The sequence below is a fragment of the Gossypium raimondii genome, chromosome 12 (assembly GCF_025698545.1).
Source record: "Gossypium raimondii isolate GPD5lz chromosome 12, ASM2569854v1, whole genome shotgun sequence".
NCBI lineage: Eukaryota > Viridiplantae > Streptophyta > Magnoliopsida > Malvales > Malvaceae > Gossypium > Gossypium raimondii.
This window is the reverse complement of record NC_068576.1, coordinates 38,982,569-39,003,089: the sequence shown is the minus strand read 5'-3', so window position 1 is coordinate 39,003,089 and position 20,521 is coordinate 38,982,569. Positions and strand designations below refer to the sequence as shown.

Sequence of the window (20,521 nt, the reverse complement as noted above, 5' to 3'; positions counted from 1 at the left end):
ACTGTAACATCCCGATTTTGGGCCTATTCTGAATAGTGGTTTCGGGACCACAAATCTGATGAGAAAAGTTTTATTTTTCCTATATTTTTATGGCCTACAATTTCACGGAATAATTTCATGAAAATTTCATTAAAAAATTTCGACGTTTGGGCACTCAATTTAGTCAAAAGTGCAAAATTTGAGTTCTACATGTTAGAGGTGTCCAATTGTTATGAAATTTTAAATTGGAGGTCTTTATATGGTAATTAGACTATTGGTTAAGTTATGGACAAAAATGGACATGAGATAAGTGAAAGAGGAAATTTTTAAGTTATGGGGCATTTTGGTAATTTAGTAATTAAAATGAATTAAAAGGGAAAAAGATGGCAAATTGTGCTCATCTTCTTCATTTGGATGAAATTAGTAAGGGGGGAAGCCATAGTTAGGGTTTTCAAGCTTCCAAGCTCCATAGTAAGTGATCCCAAGCCCCGTTTTTAATGTTCTTTACGTTTTTTAAGCCCCAGTAACTTGATTTAACTTATTCTAGTAATAATTTAACCTAGGGTTCATATTTGGAAAAATACTCATAGGTGAAATGTGTTTATTTTGATTTTTTATGGTAGAATATGAAGTTTTAAATTATGTTAAACGATTTGTGCTAAGCGATTTTAAGTGAAAACGAGTAAAACGACATAATCGGTAAAAATACCTAATGTTCATAAGTAAGTGTTAGAATGGGAATTTGATGTTACCATAGAAGGGAAAAATGTTCAGCATGTTATAAAACATAAAAATATGGGATGAAGTTTAATTTCCGAGCTTTGGGGAAAAAGTGTAAATATGTAAAAGTTTAGGGGCAAAATCATAATTTTGCCAAAGTTAGAGTCGAGGGCTGTTTTGATAAATGTGAGTATTAAATAAACTAAATTTTCTATTATAGATCAATAAGAACTAAATTCGGGGTTAGATCGAGGAAAGAAAAAGGTTGAAGACTAAGTTTATAGATTTGGCCATATTTTGTACCGAGGTAAGTTTACGGTAAATAAATATAATATTTCAATAATTATTATTAATGCTGCTATTTTCCAGCAATTATGTATTTATTTTATGAAATTATTTAATGTTGACTCAAGTATGAGATGATAGAGAATTAGTGTTAAAAAGTCCCGTTGAAACATTAGGAAGTATTGGATAAAATGTCATGACATTTGGATAAAGAGATCCCATGTAAGACCATGTCTGGGACATGACATTGGCATCATTGAGATTATGAGAGGCCTCATGTAAGACCATGTCTGGGACATGGCGTTGGCACTGAGATGAGAGGTCCCCCGTAAGACTATGTCAGGGACATGGCATGAGCACCGATATGAGAACTCCCATGTAAGACCATATCTGGGATATGACATTAGCACTACAAGAAACATCCCATGCAAGACCATGTCTAGGACATGGCTTTGGTATGTTATTATCAGAAAAGAGACCCAAGTATCCTTATTATTCCAATGTGGCTCAACGGGCTAGTAAACAAATTATGTTCTATGAAAGATTAGGTAAAAGCATAAATAGCAAATTCAGCTGAGTTATAAGAGTTAAGAACATATTATGTTATCAATTGAGAACCAACATTTCAGCAAGAGAAGAGTAAGTTATAATCATGAGTTATCTAAGTAAACAAGTAAGTGAACGAATAGGAGAGTAAGTAAAGAGGAAATTAAAGATCATGACATTTGAGTATAATTATTTGTGTTAAATGTTGTTATTTATTTGCTTGTAAACTTACTAAGCTTTATGCTTACTTCTTTTATTTTCCTTCTTTTATAGTATTGTAAAGATAATTCGGGGACCTTAAAGACGTCGGAGAGTGCTCACACTATCAACAACAACAACTCGGTATATTATGATGATCAATGTTTGAGCTATGACATGTATAGGGACTTAGTCATTTTAAATGTATGTCCTTATGATATTGCTAAAGGATGATGTGTAAATAGGTGACAATGTTTAGCTATTAAAATGGCTAAGTAAGAATATGTTTGGTATTATGAATGCCTAGGTGATAGTTTATACTTAGAAATTATGAAAGAGTAAAAAATTTGCAATGAAACAGTTTTGGAACAGCAGTAGTGACGTGACTTTGAAAAATCACCAAGGATAGTATAAAATGAATTAGAGAGTGACTGATATATAGAATTAAATCTTATCGAGTCTATTTTCATAGAAAAACAATGGTGTGGGTAAAGGAATTTTATATTCTGATATATTTGAATTTTGGTTAGACAGGGTCAGAATGGTTTTTGGAGTCCCCTATTTTGAAATTAGAAAATCATTAAAAATTGTACAAACATAATTATAAGTTATAATTTATATGTCTAGATTCCTTAGTGAGTCTATTATCTATAGAAGCAAGTGAAAACACCATATGAAAATCATACAATGTGAAAATTTATTTTCAGTGAATAAAGGTCAAAACCTTCAGGCAGTGAAACAAGGGAGACTTTAATGAGCAAACTGTACTAATTGGCTAAATCAAAAATTTTGAAAATTTTATGGTAAGATAATATATGAGTCTAGTTTCAAGTAAAATTTACAGATCTAAATTTTGAGTTTCGTAACTCGAGTTATAGTTAAATTGTCACTACTGCGCAGGTGCACAGCATTATGGTGAACAATGAAATAAATTTTAAAAGTAAATTTTTATGCCCCGAACTAATAAGTTAAGTCAAGTAACGCCCCATGCTCAACTTCGGCAACTGTTTTGGGTAAGGGGTGTTACATTTTTTGGTATCAGAGTAGGTTTAGTTGGTTCTTGGAACATTCAGTGTGAATAAGAGTCTAGCTATACATGCCATACTTATATTTTGATAGTGTGACGACTCCTGGCGATTTTAAAATATTTTATTTTATAGTTATGGACCCCGAACGAGCTGGTGTAGATGATGTAGAGAGTAATGCGCTTGCTCCCACAGAAGGGACGGTGCCACCCGATAGTAGTGAAAGGCTCGTATCAGCTAGTCAGGGAAGAGGGGCTCGAGAAGCCTTCTTCCAAGCTATATATGATTGGTTTGCCGAGTTCGTTCGTACGAATCCGGCTGTTAGACCTCCACCCCTCATGATTCTCAGGTTCTCCATGTAGCTTCCCCAGCCGCAGGTATAGTTATAAGAGAAAGACCATCAGATGGTAAGATCAGAAACAAGGGGCTGAAGAGTTTCGGGCTACTAAAGATGATGATGCAGAGAAAGCTGAATTTTGGCTCGAGAATACTATCAGAGTTTTTGATGAATTATCCTATACACCTGAAGAATGCATGAAGTGTGTTATCTCACTTCTCAGAGATTCGACCTATCATTGGTGGAAGACTCTTGTGTCAGTGGTACCGAGTGAGAGAATTACTTGGGATTTCTTTCAGGAGGAGCTCCGTAAAAAGTATATCAGTCAGAGGTTTATTGATAAAAAAAGAAAAGAGTTTCTAGAGTTAAAACAAGGTAAGATGATTGTGACCGAGTATGAACGTGAATTTGTCAGACTTAGTAAATATGCTCGGGAGTTTGTGTCCACCGAAGCTAATATGTGCAAGAGATTTGAAGATGGGCTCAATGATGATATCCGACTGTCAGTGGGTGTTTTAGAAATCAGAGAGTTTGTTGTTCTGGTTGAAAGAGCCTATAAGGCAGAAGGTTTGTTAATAGAAAAAGAGAAGGGCAAAGTTGAAATTGAAGTGCAAGACACGAAGAAAAGGCAAATGAGCAGATCATTTCAGTCTACATCCAAGAGGCCTAGAGAGTTCTCTAGTGGATCAAATTTTTCAGCCAGGTATTCTAGCCGAAACAGAGGTAGAAGATTTTAGGGTCCAAGAGCTCAGACTACTACAGTCGCAAGTACGGGTAGTACTCAACCACCTAGGTCAAAATGTGCCCAATGCGGTAGACGTCATCCTGGAGAGTGTAGAGCAAATGAAAATTCTTGCTTTAGATGTGGTGCACCAAATCACTATATTCGGGATTGTCACGAAACAGTTAAAAGAGAAGTAATACCGAGTGAGAGATCGGGAAATGCTCCTACTAGAGGCAGACTACAGAGGAATCTGGGAGTTGGAGAAAGTAACACGGGTACGCCGAGAGACTCAGCTGCTAGACCAGATGTTAGAGCACCCGTAAGGACATACGCTATCCGTGCTCGTGAAGAGGCATCCTCCCCTGATGTGATTACGGGTACATTTTCTCTCTATGATACTAATGTTATTACTTTGATTGATGTGGGTTTGACCCATTCCTATGTTTGTATGAGATTGATGCCTAGTATAAACATGCCTATAGAATCTAATAGGAGGCAAACCTGGCAATTCTTCTGGAAACAAATCTAAATACTCACGTACCACTGGCACTGATTCAATTTTCAACTCCGGATCTCTAGTGTTCAATACAAAAGCAAGATAAGCTTCACACCCTTTTCTCAAACATTTCTGAGCAGACATAACAGAAATCATAGCGAGAGAACCATCTGACTCATCTGAATCAACCCGGATAATATCACAATTTTCACATTTCAATTCAATGTATTTCTTTCCGCAATTCACTATCACATCATAGGCAGTCAACCAATCTATTGCCAAGAATCACATCAAACTCATCAAATGGAAATAGCATGAGATCGGCCGGAAAACAGTGACCTCTAATCATCAAAGCGCAACCCTTACATACTTTGTCTACTAACACATACTGGCCCAATGGATTTGATACTTTAATTACAAATTTAGTAGATTCTATAGGCATGTTTATACTAGGCATCAATCTCATACAAACATAGGGATGAGTCGAACCCGGATCAATCAAAACAATAACATTAGTATCATAGAGAGAAAATGTACCCGTAATCACATCAGGGGAGGATGTCTCTTCACGAGCACAGATAGCGTATGTCCTTGCGGGTGCTCTAACATCTGGTCTAGCAGCTGAGTCTCTGGGCGTACCCTTGTTACTTGCTCCAACTCCCAAATTCCTCTGTGGTCTGCCTCTAGTAGGAGCATTTCCCGATCTCACACTCGGTATTACTTTTCTTTTAACTATTTCGGGACAATCCCGAATATAGTGATCTGGTGCACCACACCTAAAGCAAACATTTTAATTTGCATTACACTCTCCAGGATGACGTCTACCACATTGGGCACATTCAGGCCTAGGTGGTTGAGTACTACCTGTACTTGCGACTGTAGTAGTCTGAGCTCTTGGACCCTCAAATCTTTTGCCTCTGTTTCGGCTAGAATACCTGGCTGAAAAATTTGATCCACTAGAGAACTCTCTAGGCCTCTTGGATGTAGACTGAAACGATCTGCTCATTTGCCTTTTCTTCGTGTCTTGCACTTCAATTTCAATTTTTCCCTTCTCTTTTTCTTTTAACAAATCTTCTGCCTTATAGGCTCTTTCAACCAGAACAACAAACTCTCTGATTTCTAAAACACCCACCGACAGTCGAATATCATCATTGAGCCCATCTTCAAATCTCTTGCAATATTAGCTTCGGTGGACACAAACTCCCGAGCATATTTACTAAGTCTGACAAATTCACGTTTATACTCGGTCACAATCAACTTACCTTGTTTTAACTCAAGAAACTCTTTTCTTTTTTGATCTATAAACCTCTGACTGATATACTTTTTACGGAACTTCTCCTGAAAGAAATCCCAAGTAATTCTCTCACTCGGTACTACCGACACAAGAGTCTTCCACCAATGATAAGTCGAATCTATGAGAAGTGAGACAACACACTTCATGCATTCTTTAAGTGTACAGGATAATTCATCAAAAACTCTGATAGTATTCTCGAGCCAAAATTCAGCTTTCTCTGTATCATCATCTTTAGTAGCTCGAAACTCTTCAGCCCCTTGTTTCTGATCTTATCAACTGGTGGTCTTTCTCTTATAACTATACCTGCGGCTGGGGAACCTACATGGAGAACCTGAGAATCATGAGGGGGTGGAGGTCTAACAGCCGGATTCATACGAACGAACTCGGTAAACCAATCATTTATAGCTTGGAAGAAGGCTTCTCGAGCCCCTCCTCCCTGACTAGCTGATACGAGCCTTTCACTACTATCGGGTGGCACCGTCCCTTCTGTGGGAGCAAGTGCATTACTCTCTACATCATCTACACCAGCTCGTTCGGGGTCTATAACTATAAAAGAAAACATTTTAAAATCGTCAGGAGTCGTCACACTATCAAAATATAAGTATGGCATGTATAGCTAGACTCTTATTCACACTGAATGTTCCGAGAACCAGCTAAACCTATTCTGATACCAACAAATGTAACACCCCTTACCCGAGACCTTTTCTGGAGTTGAGCATGGGGCGTTACTTGACTTAACTTATTAGTTCGGGGCACAAAAATTTACTTTTAAAATTTATTTCATTGTTCACCATAATGCTGTGCACCTGCGCAGTAGTGACTAATTTAACTATAACTTGAGTTACGAAAATCAAAATTTAGATCTGTAAATTTTTCCTGAAACTAGACTCATATATTATCTTACCATAAAATTTTTAGAATTTTTGATTTAGCCAATTAGTACAGTTTGTTCATTAAATTCTCCATTGTTTCACTGCCTGATGGTTCTCACCTTTATTCATTAAAAATAAATTTTCTCATCGTATGATTTTCATATGGTGTTTTCACTTATTTCTATAGATAATAGACTCGCTAAGGAATCTAGACATATAAATTATAACTCATAATTAAATTTTTTTACAATTTTTAATGATTTTCTAAAATCAAAACAGGGGACTCCAAAAACCATTCTGACCCTGTCTAACCAAAATTCAAATATCTCAGAATATAAAATTCTTTTATCCGCACCATTATTTTTATATGAAAATAGACTCGATAGGCTTTAATTCTATATATCAGTCACTCTCTAATTCATTTTATACTGATTTTTCAAAGTCACGTCACTACTGCTGTCCCAAAACTGTTTCATTGCAAATTTTTTACTCTTTCATAATTTCTAGGTATAAACTATCACCTAGGCATTCATAATACCAAACATATTCTTACTTAGCCATTTTAATAGCTAAACATTGTCACATATTTACACATCATTCTTTAGCAATATCATAAGGACATACATTCAAAATGACTAAGTCCCTATACATGTCATAGCTTAAACATTGATCATCATAATATACCGAGTTGTTGTTGTTGTTGATAGTGCGAGCGCTCTCCGACGTCTTTAAGGTCCCCGAATTAGCTTTGTAATACTATAAATGAAGGAAAATAAAAGAAGTAGGCATAAAGCTTAGTAAGTTTACAAGCAAATAAATAACAACATTTAACACAAGTAATTATACTCAAATGTCATGATCTTTAATTTCCTCTTTACTTACTCTCCTATTCGTTCACTTTCTTGTTTACTTAGATAACTCATGATTATAACTTACTCTTCTCTTGCTGAAATATTGGTTCTTAATTGATAACATAATATGTTCTTAACTCTTATAACTCAGCTGAATTTGCTATTTATGCTTTTACCTGAACTTTTATGGAACATAATTTGTTTACTAGCCCGTTGAGCCACATTGGAATAATAAGGATACTTGGGTCTCTTTTCTGATAATAACATGCCAAAGCCATGTCCCAGACATGGTCTTGCATGGGATGTTTCTTGTAGTGCTAATGTAATATCCCAAATATGGTCTTACATGGGAGTTCTCATATCGGTGCCCATGCCATGTCCCAGACATAGTCTTACGGGGCACCTCTCATCTCGGTGCCAACGCCATGTCACAGACATGGTCTTACATGGGATCTCTTTACCCAAATGTCATGACATTTGTATCCAATATAATCCTAATGTTTCAAAGGGACTTTTTAACACTAATTCTCTGTCATCTCATACTTGAGTCAACATTAAATAATTTCATAAAATAAATACATAATTGCTGGAAAATAGCAGCATTAATAATAATTATTGAAATATTGTATTTATTTACCGTAAACTTACCTCGGTACAAAATATGGCCAAATCTATCAACTTAGTCTTCAACCTTTTTCTTTCCTCGGTCTAACCCCGAATTTCATTCTTCTTGATATATAATAGCAAATTTAGTTTATTTAATACTCACATTTATCAAAAAAAACCCTCGACTCTAACTTTGGAAAAATTACGATTTTGCCCCTAAAATTTTACATACTTACATTTTTGCCCCCAAAGCTCAGAAATTAAATTTCATCCCATATTCTTATGTTTTATAACATGCTGAACATTTTTCCCTTCTATGGTAACATCAAATTCCCATTCTAACACTTACTTATGAACATTAGGTATTTTTACCGATTATGTCGTTTTACTCGTTTTCACTTAAAATCACTTAGCACAAATTGTTTAACATAATTTAAAAATTCATATTATACCATAAAACATCAAAATAAACACATTTCACCTATGGGTATTTTTCCAAATATGAACCCTAGGTTAAATTATTACTAGAATAAGCTAAATCAAGTTAACGGTGCTTCAAAAACGTAAAGAAAATTAAAAACGGGACTTGGGATCACTTACTATGGAGCTTGGAAGCTTGAAAACCCTAACTATGGCTTCCCCCTTGCTAATTTCGGCCAAATGAAGAAGATGAGCACAATTTGTCATCTTTTTCCCTTTTAATTCATTTTAATTACCAAATTACCAAAATACCCCTAACTTAAAAATTTCCTGTTTCACTTATCTCATGTCCATTTTTGTCCATAACTTAACAAATTGTCTAATTACCATATAAAGACTTCTAATTTAAAATTTCATAACAATTGGACACCTCTAACATGTAGAACTCAACTTTTGCACTTTTTACAATTTAGTTCTTTTGTCTAAATTGAGTGCCCAAACGTCGAAATTTTTGAACGAAATTTTCACAAAACCATTCAGTGAAATTTTAGGCCATAAAAATATAATAAAAATAAATTTTTCCTAATAGGATTTGTGGTCTCGAAACCACTATTTCGACTAGGCCCAAAATCGGGATGTTACAGACACATTTACTTTGATATCATTTTCTCTTATTTTTCTGTTATTTTTCATGTTTTAGGTAATTTTAGGTTCCAAATCTTTAGAATGGTATTTTTCGATTAAACTCAAACAAGCTTCATGATACACCTTGAGTAGCTTAATAACGTAGCTTCCACCAACTCTTTGATATGTTAAGCCCAGCTTTAGAGATGATAGGATGGGCCATTAAACAAGTTTCTCAAATCTTTTGAGCCGAGCACCTGAAGGGTATTTTCGTAAATGACCCCTCATGAGATGAAAAAAGAAAACAATTGTGGAGATGCGAGGGATTGAAGCTCGTGCCTTTCGCATGCAAAGCGAGTGCTCTACCATTTGAGCTACATCCCCTTCGTCGTCAGGTTTAATTTATATATTTCTAATGTTTGTCACAATTGTCTTTTCCATTTACCTTATAACAGGTCTTGTTATCTTCTTGGAGTTTTATTCACGTAATAATTCGAAATAAATAGATTTGAGTGTACATATATAATATCCTTTAATTTAAGAATTTAACGATTCTATAGTTAGTTTAAAATAAATATGTTTTAAGGGTCAAGTTTCTTGTTCAAACTCGAAAGTTGATTTAAAATTTAGAAGGTTTAGAAAAAATAATTTAGGCAAAAAAAATCTTGTTTAAAATACGGGCTGAGCTCGGGCTCCAATTTTCAAAGTCCGAACTTAACCTATTTTCAAATTTATAAATATATTATATCATATGAAAAATTAAATATACTATAATATAAATATTAAAACATATATTAAGTTGTTTATTTTTAAAAATTTTATTAAAAAAAAATTGATGTAATTGAAATAAAAGGTATATATAAATATCAAATAAAATAAATTTATTTTTACCTATAAAAATTAATACAAGCTAGTTTAAATTGGTTTGAGTCGACCATCTACAAATATGCACAGGTTTTAGCAAAACTTAAAGCCCATGTTTGGAACCGGCTTGGAACAATGCATGATATTTTATGGGATAAATCTCAAAATTATACATGGATTTTGACTTAATGTGCAATTTTATACATAAATTTTGATTTGATCAAATTCTCATAAATTATTAACACAATTATTAATATAGTATCATATTACATACGCAAATAATTATATCTAACTAATATAAAAATAAATTGATGTATTTATTTTTAAAATATATATACTTGAATAAAATGAAGGTTTCATATATAAATATTTGAACCACAATCAAAGTTTTATGGGCATAATTACACTAAATCAAAATCAATGTATCAAGTAATAGTATAATTTTATTTTGGTTAAAATATATTTTGATTAATTGTACTATTTATACATTTGGAATTTAGTCTCCTACTTTTCACATTTCAAAAATCGTTCAATTTGTTAAAATTATCGGTGTAATATTTTGAAATAAAAGAATACTCACTTGATAGCTATGTAACCAAAAACAACATTATTGTGGACTTGAATCTAACAAAAGAATTTTAAATATATTCACAATAACACCTGCATGTTGAAATTTGAAAAGTAATTTGACTAAATTCCTTTAAAAAGCAGTAAGAGGACTAAATTCTAAATACACAAAGAGTATAAGGACTTCAAGGATATTTTAACCTTTTATTTTTATTATAAACAAAATTGAAAATATTTTTAATATTAAAACAAAGGATAAATTACACCCAAGTCACTAAACTATTAGTAAGTTTACATTTTGTTGCCCAACTTAAAAAAGTTACAAAATTGTCATTAAATTATTTGAAAGTTTTCATTTAGTTACTGAACTATTTGAAAGTTTTTATTTAAGTCATTTGGCTATTAAGTTTTTTCTTTAAAAATCTAGCTAGTTAGCTTCAAGTGACAATTCGAGATTCATATGGTACATCAATACCCACCGACAAGTAGGAAAACATACTTTAGATCCAAGCTGATCTAACGATTATAAAATGAAAACTGAACTGTAGAAGAAAATGAGAAGAAAAGCTTTTATTGGTGCAAGCGGTGAGAATGAAGAATGCCATACAACAACAATTTTAACAACCCAGTGAATTAAATGAAAACTTTTGAATAGTTCATTGACCATTTTGTAACTTTTTGAAGTTGAGTGACCAAAGTATAAACTTATTAATAGTTTAGTGATCTTGGAAGAAGTTTACCCTAAAAGAAAATAGCTTTAACACAATTAAATAGATTCCTTTAAGGGTGAATATTCGATTGAATCTAGTTGAGTTAACAAATCCTATTATTTATACTCAATATTACGTTTACATGGACCGGTTATTTAACTAGTAGACAAAGTACAAAATTATTTAACTACATAAACAACATAATGATTTTGCCTTTTAACTTAATAAGTAAACATTTATCAAAACGACGTAGTTTTACATTTTAACTTAATAGTTTTGACTTTTAATTTTAAAAAGATAAGCATTTATCAAAATAACTTAGTTTTATATTTTTATTCAATTTTGAATAACTTAATTAACCCAAACTTTTTAATTCAAAATTTAAAAGTTTTATTAAAATTTTCGAATCAAATTGAATTTTGTTACATTAGATTCCTTACTTGTTTTATTTTTTAAAATATAAAAATATTTATGTATAAAATATAGCGCTCCTCGTTTCGAGAACAAAGATATTAAAAATTTAAGAAAAAAGAAAAGAAAATTCATCGATCAATATTTCTCCCCCAATTCCCAAAGAATTTGATTATCGCCATTCATTGCTCACCTTCGGTGGGTAAACTTCCCCAAATCCTTGCGCCGCCGCCATCCAAATCTCATGTAATAAACTAATTCCCTCAAGGAAACTATTAAATTTGATCTAATAATAACATTATTATTGGCTATAATTTTGAGTTAATTCTTTATCTGCGGAAGTAAACCCTATATCTTTCTTCGTTTTTTGGTTTTTTTTTCAGCAGCATCAATTTTCGATCGACCGGTAAAGCAATTAGGGTTTCCAAGAAACGGGAATGGACGACAGCTGTGCGGTTTGTGCTGATAATTTGGAATGGGTTTCCTATGGCGCCTGTGGTCATCGGGACGTCTGCTCCACTTGCGTCTCTCGTCTCCGATTCATCTGCAACGATCGACGCTGCTGCATCTGTAAAACTGAATCCAACGTCATCTTCGTCACTAAGGTTAGAGCTTCGCTCTTGTTTTGGTCGCCAATTTTAATTTTAATTTTCAATTAGCATTTGGATTTTTAATGATTTAGTAATTAGGTAATTCCTTCGAATATTTACTAGCGGATGAAAATTAGTAAGCCAAGTTCGAGTCTTTGTAACGAGTCTTTTTGGTTCTGGTTTGTTTCAGGCTTTAGGGGATTATACGAGGATGATAAATGACTTCTCTGTATTGCCATCTGATGTAAGAGAAGGACGGGTGGGTTCTTATTGGTACCATGAGGATACACAGGCCTTTTTCGATGATGTTGATCACTACAGGATGATCAAGGCAATGTGCAGGCTTTCGTGCAGTGTATGTGACAAGATGGATGAGCAGTCCAATGATGGGGCGAAGCGGCGAGGGAAGTTTAGGAACATTGAACAGCTGAAAGGTCATTTGTTTCATAAACATAGATTGGTTATGTGCAGCCTGTGTTTGGAGGGTCGAAAGGTAAGGTTAATCTGTCATATTTCTAATGAAAATATGACTATGGTGTAGCATTGTTCCTTTTTAATGATTCGATTGTTTGTCCATTAGAGAACGCTGTGAAAAGCTTTATGTATTGATTATCTTTGTTGGTTGGTTTCCTTTGGGTGATGTAGGTGTTTATTTGTGAACAAAAGCTATATACTAGAGCACAGTTACATCAACATATAAACACAGGTGACTCTGAGGTGGACGGAACTGAGAGTGAGAGAGGTGGCTTCATGGGGCATCCTATGTGTGAGTTCTGCAAGACCCCATTTTATGGGGATAATGAATTATATTCACACATGTCCACGGAGCACTATACATGTCATATATGCCAAAGGTACTGATGCTATTTCTGGCATTGATTTTAGAACTTATTTGTTTGCATGTTAATTGTTAATGTGCAATGCAGGCAGCATCCAGGACAATATGAATATTACAAGAATTATGATGACCTTGAGGCAAGATGACTTATAAATTTCTTTTTCTTTTCTTTTTCCTTTTTCTCCTTGTAAAGTTAAATGGAATTTAAAATTGTGTGCTGCAGATTCATTTTCGCCGAGATCATTACCTATGTGAGGATGAGGCTTGCCTTGCCAAAAAGTTCATCGTCTTCCAGTCTGAAGCTGAACTAAAGGTGCTATCTTGGGCATATAAAATTTGTTATTTTTTCCTATTGATTGAGTATGTCCTTAGGGTAGCTCAGAATATTTTTTCTCAATTAAAGCTGATATGTTTTTCATTTTTATCCTTTCAGAGACATAATACCATTGAACATGGAGGTCGCATGTCTCGAGCACAACGTAGTGCTGCTTTACAAGTATGTATCATCCGTCTAAATAATATTCACATCAGTTTTCCCCAATTCACTCTCTGATATGTGCGCATTTGTAGATAAGTTGGTTACTTGTTTTGTTAATATAATTGTACTTTTTCTAGATTCCAACAAGCTTTCGGTATCGTCGAAGTAATGAAGAAAATCGCCGTGGAAGGGGACGAACATTTCGGCGCGAGGCTTCTGATAATGACTATCAACTTTCAATGGCCATTGAGGCAAGTTTGGGAATGGCCAGTGATCCTCCAGCATCATCTACAGCACAGGCAGTCTCTAATCATAGAGACACAAATGATATCGATCCGCTTGTTCAGCCTTTTGAGTCATTATCTACAACAGATGCCGAATCATCTTCTAGATATCTTCAAGCTTTGGGGACAGGTTCAAGGGGTGGACCTTTGCAAGAATCTTCTTTTCCTCCTCTCCCTGTGGCTCCCAGCACCAGTCAACAGAAGTCCCAACATAGCTCAGGTTTACCGAATAACACCATGGCATCGCATCTACGGAGACAGAAGAATGGGAATAAAAATGCTTTGAGTTCAGCTCAAGCTTGGCCAGCAACAAGTCGTAGGACTGGGCAAGCATCAAGTATTTCAAGTCAGGTTAGACCAGTAGCAAATGTTGCAGCTGTAACATCGCTTGGTAATGGTAATGGTAATGGTAATGGTAACAGGGTTGCACAGTTGGGCTATGCAAGCTCGACTCAGGCTCAGGCTCAAGCCCGAACTCAATCTCAGCCTCAGGCTCAGGCTCAGGCTCAGGCTCAGGCTCGACCCACAACAGTAGATATATTGATGTCATCTGGTTCTCGAACAAGCTCAGGCAGCACAAGTAGGATTAGCCATTCTTCATCAGCTCCAAATCTCAGTGATGGGGGATACTCAGAACCATCTGCTTCTGATTTTCCTCCTGTTTCTGCTGCACAAAGGCAGAAGCAATCCTCAAGCAGCCAGGTGCTGACAAATGTGGAAGATGTTCGTACGGCCAACAAATCTTTGGTGGAAAAGATGCGAGCTGCTCTTGATTATGATGAAGAAAAATATACTGCTTTTAAAGAAGTATCTGGACAGTATCGTCAGGGCTTAATAGGCACAGATAGATATTTGGATTATGTACATCAGCATGGCTTGTCACATCTAGTTCTTGAGCTGGCTAGACTCTTGCCTGATGTTCAGAAGCAGAAAGAACTAATTGACACCTACAATGCTAGTTTACAAAGCAATGGTCTGCAAGAGAATGGTGGTGGGGCCCAGGGCAGTGTGTTGTGGAAGGAGAAGGATGCCTCTAAGAAAGGGAAAGGAAAAGGGAAATCTGTTGATACTGCTGGCAGTAATTCAAAGGATGTTCTGGCCGATAGTATTCTCAGCACTGTCCGCCAATTGCAGTCAAGTTATAAGCCTACTGAAGAAATTACGGAAGTGCTATCAAAGGATGGTTACCGTCGTTCCAAAGGTAAAGCAAAGGTGATGGTGGAGGAGCAGCTGGTGCAACTCAATTCAAGCAATCAGCCATCAATAAGAATTGGGGGCCAAAATGAGTCCTTACCAGTGAAAGCTGGATCAGGGGATGGGGGTGGTGGTAGCAAGCAGCGAAAAAAAACCTCGAAGTTCCACCGAGTTCGGCTTGGTGATGGTTCAATGGCATCACTACTGGATCTCAAAAATTCTGAGCCAGACCCTGAACCTGAACCATTAGATAACAAGTTTGATAGTAGCCAAAACGCAACTGGAGCACTGCCTGTACGGGGGGTATGGAAGAAGGGAGGAAGTAAAAAGCTCTTTTTATAACAGGCAATCAGCCAAACTCTTACTGAGGAAATGGTGTTTGACAACATTTCTTGTTTAGAAATTATCTTAATAGTGCCGTCAAAAAGTGATCGAGTTTTGCTATGAGCTCGAAAAGCTGTCAATAGATGGAGAAGATTCTATTAATGGCCTGGGGTTTTTTTTGGGTTAGCCACTAATACATTGTGCCCAACATGGTAATCATGAATGATCTTTTGGATTCTGGACGTGTTTGTTACAAAGTTAGCATGCATTTTCACCGAGTATAAGAAAATTACAAAGTTGAAGACTTTTGGTTTGTTTTTGATACTTATAAAGGTTCTTGATTTGTCTTCATACAATGCCTTCATACTTCTCTTTTGCTTTGTTTCCCTGCCTTGCAAGTAATCCTTTTTTTTTTTGCTCTTATTTGGATTTTCAAAAGAAAATAATTTAAGTTAGGTTTGTTGGATCGACCATGAAGTTTTAACATCATGAATGATGGTTGACTAATGCTATTGCTACAACAAAATACCAGGCTGAACCTGAACATTTTATACAGTGATTCACAAAGCTTATAGATGAAAACTTGGAAATTTGATTTCGATATGATCCATATTTTGAATATAAAACAGTTAATAGTTTGTATTTGTTGGATTCAAACTTGAAAATTCATTCTATTGGTCTCAATTTAAACTCAATCCAACTTGTTTTGATTTGAAAGTAAAAGTTAACTACTCAAATTTATTAAATCTAAACTCGAATTGACCAACTTGAATCTTAAACTCAAAATCGCTTAAACTTGAAATAATTTGAAAAGGTAACATGAAATGATTTACACCTAAACTAACTAAAACACAAAATGGCCTTAATCCATAATTCGAAAAATTTGAGTCTCAAATTGAAAATAGCATATACCGAAATAACCTTAACTTGAAATGACTTTAAAATATTTAAGAAATCCAAGTTTACTCTTGTGATTTTAAAAAGACCCTTTAATTTCTTTTGTATTTAAATTTTATTTTATTTCACAAAGTGGCAAAAATTGAGGAAATATTAAAAAACATTTGGACTTTGCTTGGTAGAATAGAAAGAAAATTGGAAGGATGAAAAATATAATTCTTCTTTTCATTGATCGTCCAATGACCTTGTCATAAGTGTGTTACCCTCATAGGATATCCTTAATATTTTTGGGATAATATCAATTCTCCCAATATGATTCTATTTTATCTCATAGTAACCATTACATTTTCCTTCATGAAAAGTCAATTACTATCTAATAGTAATTAAGTCATTCATCACAAAGACAAACGACCCATAACCATGTTTATTTTTCATCAATCATGTAATTCCAATGAGAGGATATCATTTACCCATGTCTCGAGATATGAATTCCACCGTTGTGAATGATGCTACATACTGCAGACGTCGTACACTCAATGCACCAGCTTTCGGTTCCTTATCTATTCGAACTCAGACTTTTACTTACATCAAAGTGCATGAGTAACGCATACATAGTCCGCCATCCACTCAGGACTTAGGTATGCCACACTATGAACGTCATAAGTGAATAAATCCATAAACGAATTGAGGATCTATTCTGCTTGGGTCCTGTCCGATGTCCTATCAATTTAGTCAATCACATCTATATCACTATCTTCTGGGAGTCATCTGCTTTGATGCCCAAGACAAGACATCTCCCCAATTGGACTTGATAGACAACATATTAGTCTTTTAATCGGTTTGCTCATTTCCGATTAGACTAAGGACATGTTTAGGTTCATCTACTAATATAAGCTGTCTTTTCATATTATGATCCGACACGTAATATCGCTTAGTATTAGTTAAACATTAGACAACCAATGAGTAACATTTGCTTCCATTTTGTTTTGCGTGCAAAAACCATTTTGAGGACAATAATATAATGTATATTAATCGTAATCAATAAATTTGTTTTATTAACCAATTTGTCTGAGAAAATTGTATATTGACAAAAATACTACAGTTAGATCACCAGATCCAACAAGAGAATACCTCTATTTATAGTTGAACTCCCACAAATCCAATGATACAGTTTAAATTATATCGACGGTTAAGATCAAAACTAATCTACAAATTGAGATTCTTAAAGGGATTTTCTAATATCCCCTGCGATTACAAAATCTTTTAATATTATAATATCTTCTAAAATTACTTTCCATATTTACTATGATAATCCTAATTTTACTTAAGTGCTTCACTAGGCCACTAAGGTTAAATATGGTAATCCTAATTTTACTTGAGTGCTTCACTAGGCCACTAACGTTTCAAGTGGATGGGCTTTTTCACATATTCCATTATCGAGCCAGTTCAAGTAAGTTTAATGAGACTCATTTAATCAATTGACCTCTATGAGATGTTCTGTGTTCATTTGTCACGGATTTTAATCCACGACCTATGACACTCATATGCAACTACCATATTATGTATGACCTCAAACTCAAACTCAAACTATAACCCCTACTCAAGCCTCTTACCACTATGACCCACGCCTAATCTAGAAACCTCGTACGCACCCTATCACCATTTCTAATCCCTACCACAAGTCCTCCTAATAGGTCCCTTAAATTAACACCCATAACCAAACCAGCAGTCAGCAACCAAAAAAAAAGAAAAGAAATTGAAGAATCGATTAAAAGGAGAAGGAGTCTCTTAATAGATATTTGAAAATTTTAAAGCATTGGTCAAAATATCGACAGTGGGGTAACCATTAGCGTTGAAAGAAGCTGCGAGTTAAAATCAATGGCTGATTGAATGGCAGGTGAAAGGCAACCTCAAAACGAGGTGAGACAGCCAATGCTGCATCGAGAAGATCCAGAGCTGAAACAATCTTTGTTTACTCATGGGTTGCAATGAAGAAGATCATTGTATATATATAAACATTTCTATTTCAAAATTGAAAAAAAATGAAAACTTTGATTGAAAATGAAAATACCTTTCGATCGCTAAGCCACTAGTGTTTCTTTTGATCATTCACACTCAAACATGGAGAAACAACCATTGGGGTTAGACTGTTTTTTGTTGGCTTTATGGGAAATCAAAACTCAATCAACCATTAACTTGTTTTATTTTTCTTCTTGCTCTCAAAGCATGTTGCACATTTTTGTTTTCTTTTCTCTAATAAATAATGATAATAAAATGAATGATTTAAAGAGTAGTAAATAAGAGAAGGGATGAGGGGAAAACAAAGACACTATAAAAATAAAAATGCCATCTTTGAACTTAGAGAATGCTTTGATCCTTCAACTTCAACAAATTAAATTGAAAGTGTTGGTGTTGGTGAAGGTGTTGAAGATATTTGCCGATTGAAAAGGCTACTGGAGTAGGATGGCGGCAACGGTGGCAGTGACGATAAGTAAGTTGAGTGACGAAGATGAAGAGGGAAATGGAGGAAAAAAAGTGAGAACGAAGAAAAGAATGTGAAAAAAAAGAAATAAAAGAAAAGGTAAAGTACACCAGATGTCACTGAACTTTGGTTAATTTATAATTTTATCTATCAACCTTTTAAAACTTACAAAGATGCTACTAACATTATCGTGTTGTTACAAAAATGTCACTTAATTGTTTACTACCGTTATTGAAGTAATGTGCGTCTGGCGTTGCACGTTAAATGTACTACTTGTTTAAAAAATTTATTTTTTTCCTTTTTTAATATTAAAATATTTTTTATTTCTTTATTTATTTTTCCATATTTTCCCTCTCTTTTCCCTTCTTCCTATTTTTCTTTTCATGTTCTTTCTCTTCCTAGCAAACCTTAGCTGCCACTAATTTCACCACTGTAGGTGGCTTTCCCCGAACACCAAACCCACTAGTGGATTTCTCAAGGTTGTCCCTTGATTCCGATAAGCTCAACCCCTACCTTGTCTCTCATTCTAGGAACATAAACCCAAACCGAAACCTATTGAAAATGAGATGGCTAAACCAATGGAGCAAGTCTAGGGCGTGAAACCAATGGTAGGGATCAAACATGATGAAGTCGATTTGGAGTATTGAGGTTTAAAATAATAGTTAACTGTTATAGTTAGTTGTTAGCAGTTAGTTAGTTGATAGCAGGTACTGGTGTTAGTTAGTATTGTAAAACGCTATAAATGCAGGAAGCTGATTGTTCAACTTATGATCTTTTAATGATAAGAATTCATTCATTCATTTTCTTGTTTCGGTAGTTTTCTATTATGGTATCTGAGCCATAAATATAAAGTTTTTTTCTCATGGCCACTGAAGCTGGTTCTGGTAATGAATCCAATAATCGTCAGTCATTTAACAACGCGGTTTCTGCAGATGGTTCTTCCGGTCCTGGCACTGCTTCTTTAAGAAACATTCAACAGTTTCCTAAGCATAATACCGTGAAACTTGGTGAATGTAACTTTCTTTTGTGGAAGTAACAAATTCTGTTAATTCTTGAAGGTTATGGCCTCCATGATTTTGTTCTTGGTACTGTTAGTATTCCTCCATAGTTAGTTGCTGATACAGAAGGTAATCTTGTTCCCAATCCTGAATTCTTGTTTCATAAACAACAAGACAAATTGTTAGCTTCTTGGCTATTTTGTCCACCATTTGTGATGAGATCTTGGTTCATCTTACTAATGCTCGGATTGGTTTTGATATTTGGAATACTGTTATACGTCGTTTTACTTTGAAGTCGAGCTTAACAGTTTCTACCTTGCGTCATTCTTTGTACTCTCAAAAAAAGGGTCAGTTGACCATGGAGGAATATTTGGCAAAGAGTAAAAGTTTGTGTGATACACTTACAGCTGCAGGCAATGAAGTGTCTGAATAAGAGCATATTAGTATTATTCTTGCTGGTCTGGCTGTGGAGTTTGAATCCATTAGGGTTGTAGCATCTGCAATGAGGGTTTCTCTTGATCTTCATGCAGAAATGCTCACTGATTGTGAAGCTCGACAACAGCTAATCTTGTTTAGCAGCATGGTAATACTGATGAAACTATCAGTAAGAATGATAGGAGTGCTCGAACTTCTTACAGAGGCAATGGAAGGTTTTCTCGAGGCCGCAGTCGAGGAAAGAAGTTCAGCTGTACTAAACTCCAATGTCAGTTATGTGGACGAGTTGGTCATACTGTCCAGAAATGCTATTATTGTTTTGACGAGAATTTTGAGGGTGTCTATAATCAGTTTATGCAGGCTCACTGTCATCAGTTTCAAGAGCCTTCGATCTCTTCTTGTGCTCACTACTGTTCTTATGCGAGTGCTTCTATTGATGCTGTGGCTACTCCCAACAACACATCGTGTTCTT

At 34.9% G+C, this 20,521-nt stretch overlaps 1 protein-coding gene across 2 annotated transcripts; it reads left to right on the top strand.

The window, feature by feature from the left end:
• The first annotated feature begins 11,624 nt into the window (after positions 1–11,624).
• LOC105764024 (uncharacterized) lies at positions 11,625–15,593 on the top strand. Of its 2 annotated transcripts, none has more exons than XM_012582469.2 (8): positions 11,625–11,775; positions 11,916–12,134; positions 12,310–12,612; positions 12,765–12,973; positions 13,046–13,094; positions 13,181–13,270; positions 13,391–13,453; positions 13,573–15,593. In XM_012582469.2, the coding sequence occupies exons 2-8, from the start codon at positions 11,967–11,969 to the stop codon at positions 15,253–15,255; spliced, it is 2,565 nt and encodes an 854-aa protein (XP_012437923.1). In that variant the 5' UTR covers positions 11,625–11,775; positions 11,916–11,966; the 3' UTR covers positions 15,256–15,593. The 2 variants fall into 2 exon arrangements, with proteins under 2 accessions (XP_012437923.1, XP_012437922.1); XM_012582468.2 differs by having other exon boundaries at positions 11,913–12,134.
• Positions 15,594–20,521: the final 4,928 nt, after the last annotated feature.

Excerpts from the sequence above, each read along its gene's own strand:
- LOC105764024 (XM_012582469.2), top strand. The coding sequence starts at position 11,967 with ATGGACGACAGCTGTGCGGTTTGTGCTGATAATTTGGAATGGGTTTCC. Across the intron at positions 12,135-12,309 it reads ACGTCATCTTCGTCACTAAG|GCTTTAGGGGATTATACGAG; the intron begins GTTAGAGCTTCG and ends GGTTTGTTTCAG. Across the intron at positions 13,095-13,180 it reads AGAATTATGATGACCTTGAG|ATTCATTTTCGCCGAGATCA; the intron begins GCAAGATGACTT and ends TGTGTGCTGCAG.